The 23,905-nt window shown below is 42.5% G+C and overlaps 1 protein-coding gene across 1 annotated transcript in view; it reads left to right on the top strand.

The window, feature by feature from the left end:
* The first annotated feature begins 1,856 nt into the window (after positions 1-1,856).
* Positions 1,857-23,905, top strand: part of LOC135559561 (LIM zinc-binding domain-containing Nebulette-like) — a 69,103-nt gene continuing 47,054 nt past the window's right edge. Inside the window, exons 1-2 of the mRNA XM_065019055.1 lie at positions 1,857-2,167; positions 8,328-8,422. Coding sequence (XP_064875127.1) covers positions 2,099-2,167; positions 8,328-8,422 — 164 coding nt within the window. The 5' untranslated portion in view covers positions 1,857-2,098. The remainder of the gene's footprint in view (positions 2,168-8,327; positions 8,423-23,905) is intronic.

Here is a 23,905-nt window from a genome sequence, read left to right as displayed (position 1 = left end):
AAACCATATTTTAGGGGATACCTAGTCAGTTGCGCAACTGAATGCATTCAACCCAAAATGTGTCTTCTTCTGAATCAGAGGAGCATGGGGCTGCCTTAATCAACGTCCGCGGCTCCTGTTGTTGTTGGGGGTTAACTGCCTTGCTCAAGGGCAGAACGGCAGATTTTTCCACCTTACCTGCTCGGTTATTGGCCCAATGCTCTTAACCCCCAGGCTACCTGCCGATTTTGAATAATGCAATAATTCACAAGCATGTGCAGACATAAAGGGTTTATTTTCTCGTCTGTATGCTGCTACACTCATTAAATTTTAGCTTCAGGACAAAAGCACTAACAGCATGTTGCTAACAGCATGTCTTCATCAAGTAACGTTAGCCTGTAAAAAATTAACAGTTAGGCCTACTACCCCTCTCATACGAATATAAAAGTACAGTAAGCCTAACTTACAACATTACAAGCTTCAGGCTTCATTTTATCAATGCCTTGCAAATCATTCAGCCTATATGTGGTAAAATCAAATTGCGACTGAAAAAGTTGCTATAGTATATAAGTGAATTCACTGGGGAGTGGCAACAAGCTGTTTTATATGAAAGTTTATACCTGCCACCCCCAAAAATGTATACATTGAAATGCCTCATGATTTGTCGACGCATATACAATTAATCTGTGCCTTAGTCTGATCAACTGCAGCCTATAACAACCACAGCTGCAGGTAGCCTAAATTCCTTCTGATCCGATCTGGGCCTGGTCAGGGGAAACAAAGCAATAACATCATGTATTTATAGCCTAAAATATGTACTTATAGACTAATATAAGCACATTTATTTGTGTTCTGAGAAAATGTGAATGTGGTCAAATTTGGTTTATATTCAAACTTTGAGTGATTACATAGGCCTTTTGAATCCAAAATGACTGAATGGAATTAATCATTCAACACAATAGTGAAGACATACTGTACGAACAACTTTTTAATTACAGATGCAAAGGTCTACATGTAAGTGTTACAATATAATTCATACACTATCTATACAAAAGTATGTGGACACTTCAAATTAGTGCATTCGGGTATTTCAGCCACACCCGTTGCTAACAGGTGTATAAAATCGAGCAAACAGCCATGCAATCTGATTAGACATAACATTGGCCATAGAATGACCTTACTGAAGAGCTTAGTGACTTTCAACGTGCCACCGTCATAGGATGACACCTTTCCAACACGTCAGTTCATCAAATTTATGCCTTGCTAGAGTTGCCCCGGTCAACTGTAAGTGCTGTTATATGTGAAGTGGAAATGTCTAGGAGCAACAACGGCTCAGCCGCGGAGTGGTAGGCCACACAAGCTTACAGAATGGGACCGCAGAGTGCTGAAGTGCATAGCACGTAAAATTAATCTGTCCTCGTTTGCAACACTCACTACCGTGTTCCAAACTGCCCCTGAAAGCAACAGCCTTTCAAATTAGGGAGGTGTTAAACAATGGAAGTGTTCATGAATTTACCTGCAAAAAAGCAGAGAACCATTTACACAGGTTATGTGATCTGTGAAAATGCCTGAATCATGACTAGGTCTTTAGGTGTATTCTAATCTGCAGTGTTTTTTTTAATCCCCTATGCTTTTCAGATGTACGAAAAAGCAGGCAAAAAGAAGCAGGCATGTTAAATGAATGGGATTTTGGTCTAAAGGATATCTCTCTCCGTCTCTCTGTCTTTCTCTCTCCATCCATCCCCATTTCGCCCTCTCTCTCTCTCTCTCTCTCGCTCGCTCGCTCGCTCGCTCTTTACGAATGCACGAACATCATGTGGTCCTGGTTTGGCGCTGTCGTCTCGTTGCTGAATCAAACAGCTTGGATCGTGGTAGGTGCTGTGTCACACAAGCAGCCACAGTTTACGTCTGTGCAATTTTAATGCGGCATCCACTCAGGACAGCATAGTGACTGTGCGAACGTACTTGCGAGACACACCACTCAGAGAGAGACGCGCTACTTTATTTTTACCGACTTGACCTCGGGATATGATACAGAGCTGTTGCCAGGTTTTGAACCACTATTACGCACGAATATATTGGATTTATTGTCGTGTGGAATAAAGACGCATATTTGAAAATGAACCCGCCGTGCGCGCGCTGTGGGAAAATTGTCTATCCGACAGAGAAAGTCAACTGCCTTGATAAGGTCAGATCACAATTTTAGGCAGTTGTCTATATCAGAATTGACTGCGCTGTATTTCAGGAGTCTGTTGGTAGATTTTTAAACTTCGATTCAAACTTATCTTTGGCCACATAGCCTAATGTCACAAAAGAGTGAGTGCACTGCTACACACAAGACCAGATTATGCCAAAGTTTATAGGTGTAATATAGTAGCCTATCTATTGTAGCATACACTCTAAGAAAAAATCGTTCCAACAGGGTTCTTTGGCTTTCCCAATTGAATAACCCTTTTGGGTTCTTCAAGGGGTTCTCCTATGGGGACAGCCAAACAACCCTTTTAGCTTATGATAGGTTATAGATAGAAAAAAAAGTTGCTATGAGTGTAGGCCTATGAATCATATTGACATGACAAGGGGACGGAATAGCCTGCAAATTTAGCCTTTATCCCCTGAAGGACATAGACTATTCAGATTTGCTCAATATGGAATGACTGTGGAATTTTCTTGAGTGTGATCTTTTCTTTTCACTAGATCAAAATATGAATGCTGATTTATGGTGGAATAAAATAATACTAGTTCATGATCGTTTAATAGTGCCTTTGTATTATTGATGTCTAAATCAGACCTAGGTCTATACTAGGCTACAATCACTGCTACTACTACAGGTTAATTGTAAAAAGGTAACTTAGAAGTGAGCATCTTATGTCTGCTAAACCAACGCTATAGCCTTTATCTTGACCACTCAGCCCTGGGTCCTGCGTTTCCTGCAGGCCTACCCATGATCTAAACCACAAACCCTGGTCCTGCTTTATGGCCATATGGTATCAATGTGGCCCACTTTCTAAGGACATCACACATTACATCACATCATGCACATGCAATCAAACGGAACACATCACGGACATTGACTACTTTCGGTCACCTATCCAAGCAAATCTGTGGCCGAAACGCCAGTGGACAGTTGTAGCACAGGCGTATCTGCAACCAAATGCATGGCCTATTGTACAGCTCTGACACCTACCACATATAGAGGCATATTCTTAGTTACATTATTTGCTCAATTTGGAATCAGCAATTACCTCAGGGCAATTCCCGGAGGAGATGGCTGCCGTTTTACGGGTGCCTAACCAATTCTGCTATTGTGTGTTTTTTTTTCTTATTTTGTACGTAATGTTTCTGCCACCGTCTCTTATGACCGAAAATAGCTTCTGGATATCAGAACAGTGATTACTCACCTCGTACTGGATGAAGATTTTTTTCTTTAACGAGTCGGACTGGATGAAGATTTTTTCTTTAACGAGTCGGACGCAAAGGATTTAGTTCAAACACCCAAATCATTCTCATGAAGAAGAGACAGAGATATCGGGGACATACAGTTGAAGTCGGAAGGTTACATACACCTTAGCCAATTACATTTAAACTCAGTTTTTCACAATCCCTGACATTTAATCAGAGTAAAAATTCCCTGTTTTAGGTCAGTTAGGATCACCACTTTATTTTAAGAATGTGAAATGTCAGAATAATAGTAGAGAGAATGATTTACTTCAGCTTTTATTTATTTCATCACATTCCCAGTGGGTCAGAAGTTTACATACACTCAATGAGTATTTGGTAGCATTGCCTTTAAATTGTTTAACTTGGGTCAAACATTTCGGGTAGCCTTCCACAAGCTTCCCATAATAAGTTGGGGGAATTTTGTCCCATTCCTCCTGACAGAGCTAGTGTAACTGAGTCAGGTTTGTAGGCCTCCTGGCTCGCACACCCTTTTTCAGTTCCGCCCACAAATGTTCTATAGGTTTGAGGTCAGGGCTTTGCGATGGCCACTCCAATACCTTGACTTTGTTTTCCTTAAGCCATTTTGCCACAACTTTGGAAGTATGTTTGTGGTCATTGTCCATTTGGAAGACCCATTTACGACCAAGCTTTAACCTCCTGACTGATGTCTTGAGATTTTGCTTCAATATATCCACATCATTTTCCTGCCTCGTGATGCCATCTATTTTGTGAAGTGCACCAGTCCCTCCTGCAGCAAAGCATCCCCACAACATGATGCTGCCACCCCCGTGCTTCACGGTTGGGTTGGTGTTCTTCAGCTTGTAAGCGTCCCCCTTTTTCCTCCAAACATAACGATGGTTATTATGGCCAAGCAGTTATATTTTTGTTTCATCAGACCAGAGGACATTTCTCCAAAAAGTACGATCTTTGTCCTCATGTGCAGTTGCAAACCGTATTCTGTCTTTTTTATGGCAGTTTTGAAGCAGTGTCTTCTTCCTTGCTGAGTGGCCTTTCAGGTTATGTCGATATAGGACTCATTTTACTGTGGATATAGATACTTTTGTACCTGTTTCCTCCAGCATCTTCACAAGGTCCTTTGCTGTTGCTCTGGGATTGATTTGCACTTTTCGCACCAAAGTACGCTCATCTCTAGGAGACAGAACGTGTCTCCTTCCTGAGCGGTATGACAGCGCGTGGTCCCATGGTGTTTATACTTGCGTACTATTGTTTGTACAGATGAACGTGGTACCTTCAGGCGTTTGGAAATTGCTCCCAAGGATGACCAAACCTGTGGAGGTCTACAATTTTTTTCTGAGGTCTTGGGCTGATTTCTTTTGAGTTTCCCATGATGTCAAGCAAAGAGGCACTGAGTTTGAAGGTAGGCCTTGAAATACATCCACAGGTACACCTCCTATTGACTCAAATTATGTCAATTAGCCTATCAGAAGCTTCTAAAGCCATGACATCATTTTCTGGACTGTTCCAAGCTGTTTAAAGGCACAGTCAACATAGTGTATATAAACTTCTGACCCACTGGAATTGTGATACAGTGAGTTATAAGTGAGATAATCTGTCTGTAAACAATGGAAAAATTACTTGTGTTTTGCACAAAGTAGATGTCCTAACCGAGTTGCCCAAACTATAGTTTGTTAACCATAAATTTGTGGAGTGATTGAAAAACAAGCTTTAATGACTCCAACCTAACTGTATCTAAACGTCCGACTTCAACTGTAGGTCGGGGTGCCTTGTAAGGATCTGACGGCAAGTGGGTAATCTGCCTCTACCATCAGTCCTATTTGCCAACCTACAATCATTAAATAACAAAATGGATGAGCTGCGATTACGAATTTCCTACCAACGAGACATTAAAAACTGTAATATCTTATGTTTCACAGAGTCATGGCTGAACGATGACATGGATAGCATACAACTTGCGGGGTTTTTGCTGCATCTGCAAGATTATCTGTGTATATTTGTAAACAACAGCTTGTGCATGAAATCTAATATTAACGAAGTCTCAAGCTTTTGCTTGCCTGAGGTAAAGTATCTCATCATCAGCAGTAGACCACACTATTTATCAAGAGTTTTCTTCAATATTTTTGTAGCTGTCTATTTACCACCACAAACCGGTGCTGGAGCTAAGACCGCACTCAATGAGCTGTATAAGGCCATAAGAAAACAGAAAATGCTCATTCAGAGGGTGCGCTCCTAGTGGTCGGGGACTTTAATGCAGGGAACTTAAATCGGTTTTCTCTCATTTCTAACAGCATGTTAAATGTGCAAGCAGAGGGGGGAAAACTCTCTAGACCACCTTTACTTCACACACAGAGTTGCGTACAATGCTCTCCCTTGCCCTCCATTTGGCAAATCTTACCATAATTCTATTTTCCTGATTCCTGCTTACAAGCAAAAACTAAAACAGGAAGCACTAGTGACTCGCTCAATACGGAGGTGGTCAGATGATGCAGATGCTAAGCTACAGGACTGTTTTGCTAGCACAGACTGGAATATGTTCTGGGATTCTTCCGATGGCATTGAGGAGTACACCACATCAGTCACTGGCTTCATCAATAAGTGTATCAATTACGTGGTCCCCACAGTGACCATACGTACATACCCCAACCAGAAGCCATGGTTTAAAGGCAAAAACTGCATTGAGCTTAAGGGTAGTGTTGCCACTTTCAAGGAGCAGGACTCTCTATGCCTTCCGACAAACCATCAAACAGGCAAAGTGACAATACAGGACTGAGATTGAATTGTACTACACCGGCTCTGACGCTCGTTGGATGTGGCAGGGCTTGCAAACTATTACAGACTACAAATGGAAGCACAGCCGCGAGCTGCCCAGTGACTCAAGCCTACCAGAAAATCTAAATTACTTCTACACTCACTTCAAAACAAGCAAGACTGAAGCATGCATGAGAGCATCAGCTGTTCCGGACAACTGTATGATCACGCTCTCCGTAGCCGATGTGAGTAAGTCCTTTAAACAGGTCAACATTCACAAGGTCGCAGGGCCAGACGAATTACCATGACATGTACTCCAAGCATGCACTATGCACTGACCAACTGGCAAGTGCCTTCACTGACATTTTCAATCTGTCCCTGACTGAGTCTGTAATACCAACATGTTTCAAGCAGACCACCATAGTCCCTGTGCCCAAGAACACTAAGGTAACCTGCCTAAATGACTACTGACCCGTAGCACTCACATATGTAGCCATGAAGTGCTTTGAAAGGCTGGCCATGGCTCACATCAAAACCTTTTTTCCCAGAAACCCTAGACCCCATCCAATTTACATACCGCCCCAAAAGATCCACAGATGATGCAATCTCTATTGCACTCCACACTGCCCTTTCCCACCAGGACAAAAGGAACACCTACGTGAGAATGCTATTAATTGACTATAGCTCAGCTTTCAACACCATAGTGCCCTCAAAGCTCATCACTAAGCTAAGGAACCTGGGACTAAACACCTCCCTCTGCAACTGGATCCTGGACTTCCTGACAGGCCACCCCCCAGGGGGTAAGAGTAGGTAACAACACATCTGCCATGCCGATCCTCAACACGGGGGCCCATCAGGGGTGCGTGCTCAGCCCCCTTCTGTACTCCCTGTTCACCATGGCCAGGAACGACAACAACACCTTCATTAAGTTTGCTGACGACTCAACAGTAGCCCTGATCATCTGACAACGATGAGACAACCTGTAGGGAGGAGGTCAGAGACCTGGCCATGTAGTGTCAGGATAACAACCTCTCCCTCAACGTGATCAAGACAAAGGTAATGATTGTGGGCTACAGGGAAAGGAGGACCAAGCACGCCCCCATTCTCATCGACGGGGCTGTAGTGGAGCAGATTGAGAGCTTCAGGTTCCTTGGTGTCCAACAAACTATCATGGTCCAAACACACCAAGACAGTCGTGAAGAGGGCACGACAAAGCCTATTCCCCCTCAGGAGATTGAAAATATTTGGCATGTGTCCTCAGATCCTCAAAGGTTCTACAGCTGCACCGAGAGCATCCTGACTGGTTTTATCACTGCCTGGTCCGGCAACTGCTCGGCCTCCGACCGTAAGGCACTACAGAGGGTAATGTGTATGGCACATTTCATCACTGGGGCCAAGCTTACTGCCATCCAGGACCTCTCTACCAGGCAGTGTCAGAGGAAGGCTCTAAAAAGTGTCAAAGACTCCAGCCACCCTAGTCATAGACTGTTCTCTCTGCTACTGCACGACAAGCGGTACCGGAGCACCAAGTCGAAGTCCAAAAGGCTTCTTAACAGCTTTTACCCCCAAGCCATAAGACTCCAGAACAGCTAATCAATTGTCTACCCGGACTATTTGCATTGTCCCCTCCACACACACCTTCTTTTATGCTGCTGCTTCTCTGTTTATTATCTATGCATAGTCACTTTACCTCAACCTACATGTACATATTACCTCAATTACCTTGACTAACCTGTGCCCTGCACATTGACTCTGTAGCGGTACCCCCTGTAAATATCCTTGCTACTGTTATTTTACTGCTGCTCTTTAATTCTTTTAAATTTTTAAATTTTTAAAAAATGTTTAACTTTTTAAAAACTTAACAAACAATGCAGTTAAGAAAAATAATTGTTAAGGGCTTGTAAGTAAGCGTTTCACTGTAAGGTCTTCACCTGTTGTATTCAGCACATTTGATTTGTTTTGATATGGTAACCTTTGTTGAATTCAGAAACCTTTCTTATTTTATTTTTCACTTAATTGTTTAGAATCACTTCTCTTGGTTGTGGTCATAGAAATCTGGAATATTAGTTATGTCTCGGATGCCTTTCAACTAATGAAGGCACTTATTCATTCACAATTCTCAAATTTGAGCACCAGCAGAAGGCCAAACTGAATTGAAATATAATTTGTGTTTTCCTTTCCAGAATTGGCATAAAGGATGCTTCCACTGCGAGGTGTGTAAGATGACCCTGAACATGAAGAACTACAAAGGCTACGATAAGAAGCCCTACTGCAATGCGTGAGTACATTTGTTGCTTCAGTTATTTATACGCTTTGGTTTTAGGGCTTAAGTCAATGGCCTCAAACAGTTTTGTTGATGAAGTGGCAGAAGTAGGGTATGAGCAGTGGGCATTAATGGGCAATGCATTTATAGTGGAGGTGATTTGGAATCCCGCTCTTGTGATAAGGTGGACCTGCCTGATACTATTTCGCTCTTGGCCATGAGGATATCTTCTTGGTCTAATGTTGTTGCGCTGGTGTGCACGAGACCCAGGTTCGATTCCCACCAGTTCCACATGAACATAGAAAAAGGGAGTTGAGTCCAGATGAGAATTTCCTGACAAGACAGTGTTAGAGTACAGGAGAGGCCCATGTCTGTCCTCGTCTCCAAAGCCTGGTTAATCTACTAGTAATGTCAGGCTTGTTACATCTGAAACACACTCATAACATCCAGATGTGTCTGGCAAAGCTTTCAGATGAGAAATCTGAAGTGTAGGCTGGAGACTGGCCTGATCCATAGAGCAACATGGCAAGTAGGGCCTTCTATAAGAGAGCACAACAAGTCTATTTCTGTCCCCCAGCATGAAAGCAGATGGAGGGCCAACGCTTTTGCCTGGTTTTCTGCTTTGCGTTTCTCTTTACTTCTCAGATAAACGTCCCTTGGCTTATTAGAGGCTCTTGCAGTAGCGCACAGAAGATTAATTCACGTGGACGGACACACGCACGTACATGCGTGTACACACACACACACACACACACACACACACACACACACACACACACACACACACTTACAGAAGTGCAATTACTGTCATTTACATTTAAGAGCACAGGACATAATACATTATTCGTTCTATTTATACCGTGGTATTGTTGAATACTCTTTTCTGATTGGCTTGAAAGGCATTCTAGAGCGATCATTATTTCCCTATAACACACAGTGTATTTGCATGGTAGAATTTTATGGCTATAGTTCCTTTTTAAAAGTTTTATTTGAGCTGCTTTTGAAAGCAAAAGTCGAATTGAAAAAAGTTTTGTTATTTTCATAATAGCAAGCAAGAACTGTTTGTGTGGTGAACAAGAGCTCGTTAGAGGTAACCAAGCACATGAGCTGTGGTTTATAAAAGAGATAATCAATCGGGGCTCTATGCGTTCTCTAGAAAATAATGCAACTCCATTGAAAGTCAGTTCCTCTCCGCTAGCGCGTTGTGGAACCCGCCTTCCACTCCGCTAGCACTTTGTGGAACACGACTTCCAATCCGCTAGCGCGTTGTGGAACACGCCTTCCACTCCGCTAGTGCATTGTGGAACACGCCTTCCACTCCGCTAGTGCGTTGTGGAACACGCCTTCCACTCCGCTAGTGGGTTGTGGAACACGCCTTCCACTCCGCTAGTGCGTTGTGGAACACGCCTTCCACTCCGCTAGCACTTTGTGTAACACGACTTCCAATCTGCTAGTTGTGGAACACGCTTTCCGGGCGTTGTGGATCCCGCCTTCAACTCCGCTAGCGCGTTGTGGAACACGCCTTCCACTCCGCTAGCACTTTGTGGAACAGGACTTCCAATCTGCTAGTTGTGGAACACGCTTTCCGGGCGTTGTGGAACACGCCTTCAACTCCGCTAGCGCATTGTGGAACACGCTCAACCGCTAGAACACGCGCTTGTGGAACACGCCCACCCGCTAGCGCGTTGTGGAACACGCTCAACTCCGCTAGCGCGTTGTGAACACGCTTCCACTCCCTAGCCTTGGAACACTCAACCGCTAGCGCATTGTGAACACGATAGCGCATTGTGGAACACGCCTTCCACTCCACTAGCGCGTTGTGGATCCCCTTCCAACTCCGCTAGCGCGTTGTGGAACCACCTTCCACTCCGCTAGCGCGTTGTGGATCCCTCCAGCTCGTTGTGGAACACGCCTTCAACTCCGCTAGCGCTTCCATTGTGGATCCCCTTCCACCGCCTTCAACTCCGCTGGAACACGCCTTCAACTCCGCTAGCGCATTGTGGAACACGCCTTCCACTCCACTAGCGCGTTGTGGATCCCGCCTTCCACTCCGCTAGCGCGTTGTGCATCCCACCTTCCACTCCGCTAGCGCGTTGTGGATCCCGCCTTCCACTCCGCTAGCGCGTTGTGGAACACGCCTTCCACTCCGCTAGCGCGTTGTGGATCCCGCCTTCCACTCCGCTAGCGCGTTGTGGATCCCTCCTTCCACTCCGCTAGCGCGTTGTGGAACACGCCTTCAACTCCGCTAGCGCGTTGTGGAACATGCCTTCCACTCCGCTAGCGCGTTGTGGAACACGCCTTCAACTCCGCTAACGCATTGTGGAACACGCCTTCAACTCCGCTAGCGCGTTGTGGAACACGCCTTCCACTCCGCTAGCGCGTTGTGGAACACGCCTTCAACTCCGCTAGCGCGTTGTGGAACACGCCTTCAACTCCGCTAGCGCATTGTGGAACCCACCTTCCACGTAGTTAATTATTTTCCATAGAACACATAGCCCCTCGTTGATTATCCCTTACATAAACCACAGCTCATGTGCTTGGTTACCTCTACCGAGCTCTTGTTCAGATCTGCAGGGAAGGGGTGTGTGTAAACCCTCTTACCTGAACAAGTGTGGGTCCGTTCAAGGGTCTGATGCTAGTGTGGAAGTATTGTGCAGTATGTTGAAGAGGAACACCTCCAGCATTTCAACAACAGCATTTGAAAGTATATTTAATCTGCTGTCCTTGTGTTGTTATTGATAGGGTTTCAATGTAGCCTTCATTTGAACAATATATAAAGCATAGACACTATCTATTTTACTGTATTATCAGCACACGCACACACACAGTAGAAATGCCCCCCCCAAAAATTCAGCAAATATCTTGTTTGTCTGTTGCATGCTGCTTCAACACATTTGTTTAGAGTAATCCCCAAGAAAAGACTGCATTATAAATGTATACAGGAAAGCCTACCGAAACACAGCCTCTAAGTCTACAAACAGAACACACTCTGTCCTACCCTTGTCACACACCCAATAGCATTTAATTAATGGCTCCTTTGGGTGAAAATGACCTCTGACCCCTTAGGGCCATAAAACCATTTCCTCTCACTGGCTAATAGACTTGTAGAATAGGCCACCTATTTCATTATGATACTACACCTCTCCATAGCCTCTAGAAGCCCTTAGTGTTCTGACTATATTCCCTATGTGGAATTTCCCAAATTCCTTAAGTGATATTCAGTATCCCTGATAGGAAGGTGTTCCTTAATGTGTTGGGGTGGTGCATTCTTTTAATTAAGCCCACCCCCACGGGTTCCAAACCTTGGGTCAGTTCCTCAAAGGTTCTTACAATAATCAATGTTCTTGGGACTTTCTCTCTCTCTCTCTCTCTCTCTCTCTCTCTCTCTCTCTCTCTCTCTCTCTCTCTCTCTCTCTCTCTCTCTCTCTCTCTCTCTCTCTCTCTCTCTCTCCCTCTCTCTCTCTCTCTCTCTCTCTCTCTCTCTCTCTCTCTCCTCCCTCTCTGTCTCTCTCTCTCTCTCTCTCTCTCTCTCTCTCTCTCTCTCTCTGTATCTGTATCCCATGCTCCTCAATTGCCCCGTCCTTTTACAGTGGGAAGATGAAAGAGAAAATTGCGGAAGGTTTAGAAAAGCACATTGTCAGCATTGTGCTGGGATTCAGGCCTTCCCAACATCAACATGCTCAATCCCTCTTAGGATTCTGTGTGTTATTTAGTGCAATTAATTTTCAGTCCTGTGCTACCTTCATTTACACATTGGTGCAGTGTTCATCTCTCTCTTTATTGCTCCCTCTCACTCTCATGCTCGCTCTCACTCTTTTGCTTTCTCTCACCCTTTCTATGTTGCTCTCTGTTTCTCTTTCAACATTTTGGGGAAAGGAATGCTACTTAGCCTTTGACTTCCATGGTAAGCTTCTCTTCCGGAGTCTCAGGACAGAATCTACAAAGTTGCATTAATGGAAACTTTTCCCACCTCTGTGTCTATGTGCTGTATCATAAGAGAAAACAGGAAGACTTTTGGATTCTCCAGTATCTCCCTGTATACACACATATGTTGTCAGATTTTGGGTCATGATACAGTAATACAGTTGTAATAAACTCTCAAATCTTACAGATTGTGTCTTGCATTTACATTTTAGTCTTATACCGAGCGATGTACAGTCAGTCATGGGGTGGTATGATGAATCAAGTGAGACCCTGGAGTCACTCTGTGCAGCGTTCACCTCCGCTTAAAGTGGCAATCAGCAGTAGAAACAATAACAAAGCGTACTCCCCACCCCTGTTTTGGTAAAAAGTTGAGGGATGGGGCTGGAGAAATGTAACCAATCTCAAATTCATAGACAGAGCTATGGATGCAACGACTGACCATCTATGATATAAAAATTATAGTTTTAACAATGTTTTGAGGCTATATAGTATGACAGTTAAACTAAGCTCGTGAGGCATTTCTAAGTTATGTTCTTCAAGAATCAATGGGTACATATTAGAGGTCGACCGATTATGATTTTTCAACACCGATACCGACTATTGGATGACCAAAAAAGCCAATACCGATTTAATCGGCTGATTATTTTTACATTTATTTGTAATAATGACAATTACAACAATACTGAATGAACACTTATTTTAACTTAATATAATACATCAATAAAATCAATTTAGCCTCAAGTAAATAATGAAACATGTTCAATTTGGTTTAAGTAATGCAAAAACAAAGTGTTGGAGAAGAAAGTAAATGTGCAATATGTGCTATGTAAGAAAGCTAACGTTTCAGTTCCTTGCTCAGAACATGAGAACATATGAAAGCTGGTGGTTCCTTTTAATATGAGTCTTCAATATTCCCAGGTAAGAAGTTTTAGGTTGTAGTTATTATAGGAATTATAGGACTATTTCCCTCTATACCATTTGTATTTCATTAACCTTTGACTATTGGATGTTCTTATAGGCACTTTAGTATTATGTAACAGTATAGCTTCCATCCCTCTCCTTGCTCCTCCCTGGGCTCGAACCAGCAACACAACGACAACAGCCACCATCGAAGCAGCGTTACCCATGCAGAGCAAGGGGAACAACTACTAGAAGGCTCAGAGCAAGTGACGTTTGAAACGCTATTAGCGCGCTAACTAGCTAGCCATTTCACTTCGGTTACACCAGCCTCATCTCGGGAGTTGATAGGCTTGAAGTCATAAACAGCGCAATGCTTGGCGCACAACGAAGAGCTACTGGCAAAACACACAAAAGTGCTGTTTGAATGAATGTTTACGCGCCTGCTTCTGCCTACCACCGCTCAGCCAGATACTTAGATATTTGTATGCTTGTATGCTCAGTCAGATTATATGCAACGCAGGACACGCTAGATAATATCTAGTAATATCATCAACCATGTGTAGTTAACTAGTGATTATGATTGATTGTTTTTTATAAGATAAGTTTAATGCTAGCTAGCAACTTACCTTGGCTTACTGCATTCGCGTAATAGGCAGTCTCCTTGTGGAGTGCAACGAGAGAGAGGCAGGTCGTTATTGTGTTGGACTAGTTAACTGTAAGGTTGCAAGATTGGATCCCCCGAGCTGACAAGGTGAAAATCTGTCGTTCTGCCCCTGAACAAGGCAGTTAACTCACCGTTCCTAGGCCGTCATTGAAAATAAGAATGTGTTCTTAACTGACTTGCCTAGTTAAATAAAGGTATAAAAATAATAATAATATTTTTTAAAATCGGCACCCAAAAATACCTAATTAATCGGCCATTCTGATTCATCGGTCGACCTCTAGTACATATCATTAACTTATAAGTCCAAACATGGATGTAACAACTGCAGATTGCCCCTTTTTAATAGACAATGCTTTGAGCTCACTGCAGGTCAAGGGAAAGCACACGGTCAATTATATGTCAGGGGAAGAGGGCATTTTTAATCTGCCATTCCTGGTTCTTTTTAAATAAACCTGTGTGACACTGTGCCCAGTTCATCACTAATATTTAAGCAGATTACTAATATTTAACTGCTCTTGTATTGCAGTGTAGAGGAAGGCTTATAGTCAGTCCTGCCATTTCCATCTTTTAAATACAATTTTCCTTCAAATATTTATATTCATATTTATTTTTCAGTTAGAATAATTAACAGTATGTTATCTGACGTCTGACAGCTCATTAGAAAGTGATGATGCAAAGATGTACCCCATTTCTGAGCCTTTCGTGTTGTGACATTTCGTAACGACTGCTATTGAAGGACTTGATAAATGCCCCAAAAGCTAAGTAGCATTTCAAATACACAAGATAAGAGGACGTTTCATTGTACTCAACACATACAGGGGTTGACAATGTTCTTTTGTCTGACAGAGACAGAGACAACGTCATTTGTCATGCAGACAAGAAATATGAGGGAAACTTCTGTAACTCTCTGACTAATCTTTTATGAGATGAACCCAGAACTGAAAAGCTGTGAAAAGGCATAGATCTAAAGCAGAGTATATTTTATAGAAGAAGAATGTTATGCATGAATAGTTGAAGAAACAAAAGCAAAACCATTAGTTATGTGTTGCATCAAAGCATGTCATTTGATAAGCCTCTCTGTCATAAAGGTTTACCTGCTGTCTTAACACAAAGGGTGCATCTTAATAGTCAAATGCGCTGCATCTTCTCCTCATCTCCTTGCCTCTTCTACAGTAATATCAAAGAACGGGACAGGTGAAAGTGATTTCCAGGTCATTCAGTTCCATCGTTTTCTATATTGCTATCACCTAAACTGTCTTTTCAGATCAGTAAAGATTTCTAGTTTTATGTTTATATTGTCATTTGCACAAGTAGGGGTGAAATGCCTTTCTTGCAAGTTATTTTCCCAACAATGCAATAATCAATATCAATATACAGTATAGTACTATAAAATTAAGTAAAGTAGGACAAAAAAAGACCAGAAATAGAAATAAGAAGAACACAAGAAAAGTAAGTAAGCTATATACAGGGTCAGTTCCAGGGTCAGTGCCAATACCATAATAAATGTTGTAGCAGGCTCAAGGGAGTGGGGTTTCCACGTCACCAAGTTCAATAACAAAACATGCACCAGGAGCACAACTAGAATGCAAATAGGGAGTTTAATAGGTATTTTGGTACACTGGGGAAGAATGGAGAATTCACCAATTACTTCCCAGTCCACACGCCGTTCTCGTTGTCCGTTCCGTTCCCCAGGGGTAATCCTCACACTCGGGTCCTCAGCCAATCCGGTTCGGTGCACAAGGGGGGTAGTCCGACAGTCCAGGTCACAACGTGTAATCACACAGATATTGTTCTCTCTTCTCCCACTCTTCATAACGCACTTTGTTCTCTCCTTACTCTGCCACTTTGTGCAGGCTGCTTCCTCCTTTATCTCCAAACATTCCCTGGTTAAACCTCTCTGGGATATGTGGGACGGTAGCGTCCCACCTGGCCAAAAGCCAGTGAAAATGCAGAGTGCCAAATTCAAATAAATTACTATAAAAATCAAACTTTCATTAAATCACATATGCAAGATACCAAATTAAAGCTACATTTGTTATAAATCCAGCCAACATGTCAGATTTCAAAAAGGCTTTTTGGCGAAAGCAAACGATGCTATTATCTGAGGATAGCACCATAGTACAAAGAGAGAGAAACGCATATTCAACCCTGCAGGCGCGACACAAAACGCAGAAATAAAAATATAATTCATGCCTTACCTTTGACGAGCTTCTTTTGTTGGCACTCCGATATGTCCCATAAACATCACAAATGGTCCTTTTGTTAGATTAATTCTGTCGATATATATCCAAAATGTCCATTGATTTGGCGCGTTCCAACTTGCCACATGACTACAAAATATCTCAAAAGTTACATGTAAACTTTGCCAAAACATTTCAAACTACTTTTGTAATACAACTTTAGGTATTTGTTAACGTAAATAATCGATACAATTGAAGACGGGATGATCTGTGTTCAATACAGAAGGAAAACAAACTGTAGCTAGCTTTCTGATCATGCGCCTCTATCTAACAGTACACTTCAAGTTACCCTCGTTCTGGATGGCCGAACTTCTTCATTACACAAAGGAAAAACCTCACCCAATTTCTAAAGACTGTTGACATACAGTGGAAGCGGTAGGAACTGCAGGAAGGTCCCTTAGAAATCTGGATTCCCAATGAAACCCATTGAAATGAGAGTGACCTCAAAAAAAAAATCGGAATAGTTTGTCCTCGGGGTTTCGCCTGCTAAATAAGTTCTGTTATACTCACAGACATGATTCAAAGAGTTTTAGAAATTTCAGAGTGTTTTCTTCCAAATCTACTAATAGTATGCATATCTTATCTTCTGGGGATGAGTAGCAGGCAGTTGAATTTGGGCATGCTTTTCATCCAAAATTCCGAATGCTGCCCCCTATCCTAGAGAAGTTAACAAACCACAGCCTCGTCTTGTTGTGGCAGGAAGTCCATATAAGGCTTGGGGGTGGAGCCAGCGGGCTGCAAGATATCTCCCCTCCATAACCTCTCCCCTCACCTCTCCCTGCGATCTGCCCCCCCCCCCCCCCCTTGGTCTGTTACGAGCGTTTCCAGCACCCACTTGATCGCTAGACATTCTTTCTCCACCGTGGAATATCTTTGTTTGCGTGGTAACAGCTTCCGGCTAATGTACATGACTGGGTGTTCCTCACCTTGTAGCTGTGATAGGACGGCACCCACCCTTCAGACGCATCGGTCTGTACAAACATTGGTTTGGAGAAGTCCGGGGTCACCAGCACGGGTCGAGAACACAGTGTTCCCTTTAGGTCCTGGAAGGCTTTCTCCGTCTCCTTAGTCCACGTCAAATGGGCGGGCAGACGGCTCCTGGTCAGATCTGTCAGGGGGCTGGCTAAGGGAGGCAAAGTGGGGAATAAATCCCCAGGAGTAACTAGTCAACCCCACAAATCTGCGTACCTGCTTCTTGGTGAGGGGGCGGGGCCAGTCCCAAATCGCCTTCACTTTCTTAATCTGGGATTTGACACATCCCCTCCCGATCGTGTACCCAAGGTACCCTAGGTACTGAGCCAACATCTCTTTGGGTTCGCTGTTATCCCCGCCTCCCTGCTCAAGCGTGGTGATAAATCGGGTGGTCCTAGCCGTTCTATTAATTAATCAAATCGGGGCATGGGGTAAGTGTCGAACTTTGAGATTTCATTTACCTTTCTAAACTAATTTCAGAATCTAATGGTGCCGTCTGATTTTGTCACCAACACTAAGGGGCTGCACCACTCACTATTCGACTCTTCGATTATATCAGCTTCCAACATCGTTTTTACCTTGGTCCTGACAGCCTTTCTCCTTGCTTCCGGTATCGACCTGGGATCGGCCTGTCAGGAAGTCCAGGATCCAGTTGCAGAGGGAGGTGTTCAGTCCCAGGGTCCCAAGCTCGGTGTTGAGCTGTAGTGCTACATGGGGGTAGTCTTAGAGTTCTTGGGAACAAAGAACTTGAGACGAGGGGATTACAGACTGGGACAAGGAGAGGTTCAAAATTAAAGTGAATATGCCTGCCAGCTATTCTGCGCATGCTCTGAGAACTCGCCCTGGAATACCGTCCGACCTTGCGAGTGTTGACCTGATTAAAAACCTTACTCACGTCTGCCTCGGAAAGCGAGATCACCCAGTCCTCTGGGTTGGCGGGGGGGCCCATGCACAGCTCAGTGTTGTTTTTGTCGAATTGTGCATAAAATATTGAAATATTGTTGGGCAGATCACGGCTGGCTCTTCCTTTGTAATCCGTAATGGATTGTAGCCCCTGGCAAATGTGGCGGGCGTTGGAGCCTGTGTAATAGGATTCCACCTCGTTCCTATAGTGTCCTTTTGCTTGTTTGATGGCTCTGCAGAGTTATTAGCAGTACTTCTTGTACTTGTTCATGTCTTCAGTCGTAGCCTCAGAGTTGTCTGCGACAGCCCTGTGTGTGGTTGCCCTGTCCTTTAGTTTAGCACCAACCTCTGTGTCAATCCAGGGCTTTTGATTAGGAATGCTGAGATCCTTCTCTGTGGGGACAACGTCGGCAATGCATTTCTTAATGAAGCCGGTGACGGAGGTGGTTAGCTCCCGGAACATATTCTAGTCAGTGCTAGCAAGCAGTCTTGTAGCATAGCCTCTGATTCTGGGGACCATTTCTCTATTGAGCGCATCATAGGTACTTCCTGTTTGAGCTTCTGCTTGAAGCTTCTGCTTGACTTTATATACGGTACTTTCAATGTGATGGGCTTTAACCATTGGTGTAAAGTACTTTAAAGTACTACTTAGGTAGTTTTTTGGGGTATTGGTACTTCACTTTTTATATATTTTTGACAAATTTTACTTCACTACGTTCCTAAAGAAAATATTGTACTTTTTACTCCATACATTTTCCCTGACACCCAAAGTACTCGTTACATTTTGAATGCTTAGCAGGACAGGAAAATGGTACAATTCACACGCTTATCAAGAGAACATCTCTGGTCATCCCTAATGCCACTGATCTGGCGGACTCACTAAACACACAATTCATTTGTAAATGTTGTCCTGGCTATCCATAAATAAAATTAAAAACAAGAAAATGGCGCTGTCTGGTTTGCTTAATATAAGGAATTTGAAATGATTTGTGTTTTTACTTTTGATACTTAAGAATGTTTTAGCAATTACATATACTTTTGATACTTAAGTATATTTAAAACCAAAGACTTTTACTCAAGTAGTATTTTACTGGGTCACTTTCACTTTTACTTGACTCATTTTCTATTAACTATTAAGGTATCTTTACTTATGTATGTCAATTGGGTACATTTTCCACCACTGGCTTTAACATTGCAGCTTGTTTTTTGAACCTCAAATACGCATTACGTTTTACATTTGCTACATTGCAGGAAAGTTCTCCCACAACAGGGTGATCAAATGAAGAGCCTACATCTATAGTGCAGATCTGAATATAAGATTTGGCCAAGAATGTCTAAGCTAATGTCAGGTCATCATCCTTACCAGCTGCTCAGGTAGACCTAGTGGTGTAATTTAGAATAAGACTGCTCATGGAGGCCTATATGAATAAATGAAATCCTCCTCTGTGGCTTTCAAAGGAGAACAGAGACAATCATATAAACAATGTGGAATGTTAAATTCCATCATATAGAAAGTATATAGAATAGCATTTTTTTGTAAAATTATTCTGTTAATATAATAGCTAAGGTGCTTTTCAATGATGAGGATGCAGCCTTAATAGCAAATGACACCAATTTATTTGACCAATTTAATTTCACCCTTGCATTATGCTTATAAGGCTTAAAAGAGATTTCTCATGTAATTCCCATCAGCGTTATTGCTAAGTGATAAGAATCCTGCTTGGAGTCTCTCTCTCTCTCTCTCTCTCTCTCTCTCTCTCTCTCTCTCTCTCTCTCTCTCTCTCTCTCTCTCTCTCTCTCTCTCTCTCTTCTCTAACTGCTGAGGTTGTGTTGTGCTTTAAGGGAAAGGATCTACTCAGCCAGCACCAAGGGCAAGATGGATTATTCAGTGAATGTCTTAGTTTTAACGTCTTATCGCTGAGTTAAAAAAAAGCCCCAAACAGCTTTTAATCACCCTGACAGCCGTGTAGACGATAATAGATCTCCCTGGCTCTCTAAAGCTCTCTAAAACTTGGCCGTAAAGTAATTATCTTAAACTGTTTTTTATTTATTTTATATTTTTTATTATTTTTTGGGGTTAGATAAGCTTTAATATTGCACATATTGTGGCTTCCATCAATGTAATTGCCTACGTAATTTCCTTTTGTAAATATATATTTGAATACATTTTCCTTTATTATTTTCCCCTAACCCTATCACCCCTCTCCTAATTGGAGTAAACTAATGGACAACAACACTTCGACTTCTTTCTTTTGTTTTTAGTCCCATCCTTCAGCTTCACTCAACCCCTCCCATCTATCTCAAAACACCATCCAGTTTTGATTTCTATTTGCCATATATTTTTCTTTTTGATTTACTCTACCTGGTTTGCCTCAAGAAGAGTGAAAATAGTCAATCCGGGTAGCCTAAGAAAATATTTGTTTTAAGGATTTTGAAAAACGACATAATATGGCTTCTCCAAATGCACCATAGGTTCTCATTAAATCTGTGGGAATATATGTTTTATGTACTGGCCATAACCAAAGTCTATAGATAAGAGTATATCCAGTTGCGATTTTAACATGTAAATCTAGGTGGGGCAAAAAAAACATTTAATGTGGAATGCATGCCAGCAAAGACACGACACAACACTAAACAATACATCAATCGCACTATACCACTGCTACACCTGGCTATCAGCAGAGCCTTGTCATGTGCCGTTCTTAGTGTTCTCCCTGTAGACCAAGTCAGAACCGTCAGATAAATAACGATGGCATATAAGCAGACAATGAAAGTTCTTACAATATTCAATGATTACATTTCTCTAAAACTGGTTATACTGTATGCTACATGTGCACCACCAAGTCAGAACAGTAGGCAAAATGAAGAGGGGAAAATAGACCAAATTATTAGGGTGAGACACGTGGGCTACTAACTTCTTACTATACAACATACACATTTATGCAGCAGTATACAAGACATTTTTGGACTCACCTTGTTGTGCTGTGCTCACTTGAACAGGAAGGTGGTGCAGCAGTCCTTCGTGGGCAAATTTTGTCATCAAAGTCTGGCATTATGGTGCTTTCAAGACAACTGGGAACTCAGAAGAAAAAAAAGGTTGAATGATGATGACGTCAGTGATTTTCAGGTCGTATCTCTCGAAAGAGGCCGAGTTCCCGATTTACAATTCCGAGTTGGATGAAAGTTCAAAAGGTTTTTCCCGATTTCCCAGTTGTCTTGAACACACTAAATTCAGATTTTGCAGTTCCGAGTCAACAGTTGTTTTGAGCACGGCACAGATCATGCTTCATTGATGGGCATTGGTCAATGTTGAATGTTTATAATTTTAAACTAGGAAAAGAGACCCTTAATCTTAGACTTGGGACCACACAGCCACTCCACTGAATTGCAGGCTAATGATTGCTTTGCTTGCAGTTAACCACAGATTCCTTCCAAACCATTAATTGTTGAATTTGCGATTTACAACTTGTTGTGTAATGTTTATAGCCGATGAGCAACGATACGCATTATTTCTCTTCATATGACAAGGATTAAAAAGGATTTGCCAGTAGATTGTCGTCTTGATTCATGATGACTGCTAGCTAAGATTTTGAAAATATGATGTTGACGTGATCAGTCCAATCAAAGCTACTGTCGATATAACGTGATTTGACGTCATTTTATCTGTGGCCAATGACCTTGAGCCTTCTTGGATGGGCACTTCTAATGTAACTCTATGGCAGCACCCCCATGGGGCTTGAATTTTCGAGCTCTACACTTAGACTTGACGGTGACGTATTGCCCCCATGAGTGTCAGAACACTGAGCCAATCACGGCGCAACGCACCATATTTTCTGCTGGCTTGCCCCACCACCACAGAAAGCATTGAGCTAGGCTGAAACACCTGCATTTTGGAGCTGCCCTTACTCAAGAAAACAATAAAGATGCCATGTATGTGTCGTGTCTTTGGCTATGCCGGATTAAGTGATATGACATGCTATTCTATAAAATAATTTCTCCGTAATTAATATCACCTGATTGAGCTAATCATGTAAATGTAATTAACTAGAGAGTCAGGGCACCATGAAATAATATTTATAGAGCTGTTATCTTCCGAAATAAACTCTTAAAAACCTAGTAATATTTTACATCAATAGCAGTCAATATTAATCGTCACCTTAATTCAGTCTCATCTGAAAGTTGTAAATTCTTGGTTATCTTCACAAACCCTGGCTAACAAGTTGAATCAGCAATACAAAATTGGGTTTAATTATTTATTTACTAAATACCTAACTAATCACACAGAATTACATATACAAAGAATGAACCATATCTTGATTACAAATTACATCATAAAGGAAAACGTCCCTAGCGGACGGAACAGATATGACAGCTTGTTACGCAAAAGAAAAGGGGCTGGGTTTGAGTGAAAGAGCGGGAAGACTGAGGAACAAAGAGCAAAGCTGTGCTATCCTAACTACAATATCTCATGCATTCTAAATTAACGCCCATTTGGAAAAGAAAAATGCAATAAATATTTACTCTGAGCTGCGCTTCGGTAGGTTGGTGGTAGATGGAAGGCCGTGTTGCCAACCGAGTCCTTTGTCCTTTGAAGAATGTATCTGCTGTTAAATTGGATACGTTGTAGTAACGTCGTTGTGTGGTAGATGGGATACTCTGCCTGTTCCTTCCTAACCTGCGTTTGCAGCTACTGTTGCTAACTCAACGGCTAGGAGGCATCACTTCTGTAGTGAATAAGAGTTCAAAGTTCATACCATTCGCAACCAAAGCTTACGCTGATGTTGGCTTCGTTCTGTAGTTATCATCTGAACCATTCTGACATCGGACCGTCGTCCTCACATCCTCGGAACAGGAGGTTATATTGTCGTCAAGGCTTTATAAAGGAAGGGAGACGAGGGCGTGTTTGAAAAGTTTTATAGCCCATGTCCCTTTACAGGGGCGGGCCACTGATTGAGCAGAGCCCTACCTTATGAAACCCAAATCTCACATTTTATATTTTTTTATTGTTTGCAAGCTGATATGTGACACGTATTAATGCCAAAATAGCATGCAAAACAGGCTCTGCTAAAAATGTGGGGCTCAAAACAGAATGCCCTGAAAGACATGTTGCCACTGAGTATATCTGTAAAGATATTTAAGTGTATGTTCATACCCGAATGAAGGCTCTTTAACTGACAGCTCAGTCATATACTGTAAATACACAGCAAGGAGAAAATAGTGTATGCGACTTTCTTCTTCTTCATTTGTATAAGTGAAGGTTCTGAGATCTGCCTGTTTTTGGGGTCACTGCCGGGATGAGAGGCTGTTGTAGAACATATGGACTAGCACAGAGTATAGCTCCAGAACAGGCCTGTTGTGGGGAAAGGGCCCCCGGGGTGGACATGTGCCCCACCATTTACACAGACAGGGGGATAATCACAGTCTGACACTGGTGCCATGGATCCACCCTGATTTGGGACACACATGTTTTTTGGCTGTAAACCTGAGGGAAGATAATAAATGTTAAGTGTAATATACAGTCTACAGTGAGGCTGAAACATAACTAAGGTCCATTATATTATGGCTCCTACTGTATAAAGTACAATCACAGCAGACAATGTAGAGTTGTTTCACAATACAGTGTTTTCAAGAGTAAGCCTGCACTCCTGCTTGGTGAAATACCACACAGGTAGTGTAACAAGGCCGGAAGAATACTCGCTGTAGTGTCCATGTTTTTGGGTGGCAGTTAGGAACATGGCTGCCAGTTTAAAAGTCCAGACAATGCTATTCTTTCGATACTTTGTGCAGCAACCTGTATAACAACACTTGGAGCTGACCCCATGTTTATTTCCCCTTGGCTAAGCATCACACAGCTGACGAGAAGGGTTCGCTTGTGAAAAGAGTACAAAGAGACCA

The sequence above is a fragment of the Oncorhynchus nerka genome, linkage group LG6 (genome assembly GCF_034236695.1).
Source record: "Oncorhynchus nerka isolate Pitt River linkage group LG6, Oner_Uvic_2.0, whole genome shotgun sequence".
Taxonomy (NCBI): domain Eukaryota; kingdom Metazoa; phylum Chordata; class Actinopteri; order Salmoniformes; family Salmonidae; genus Oncorhynchus; species Oncorhynchus nerka.
The sequence above is the reverse complement of the archived record's forward strand: the minus strand, read 5'-3'. Positions and strand labels throughout refer to the sequence as shown.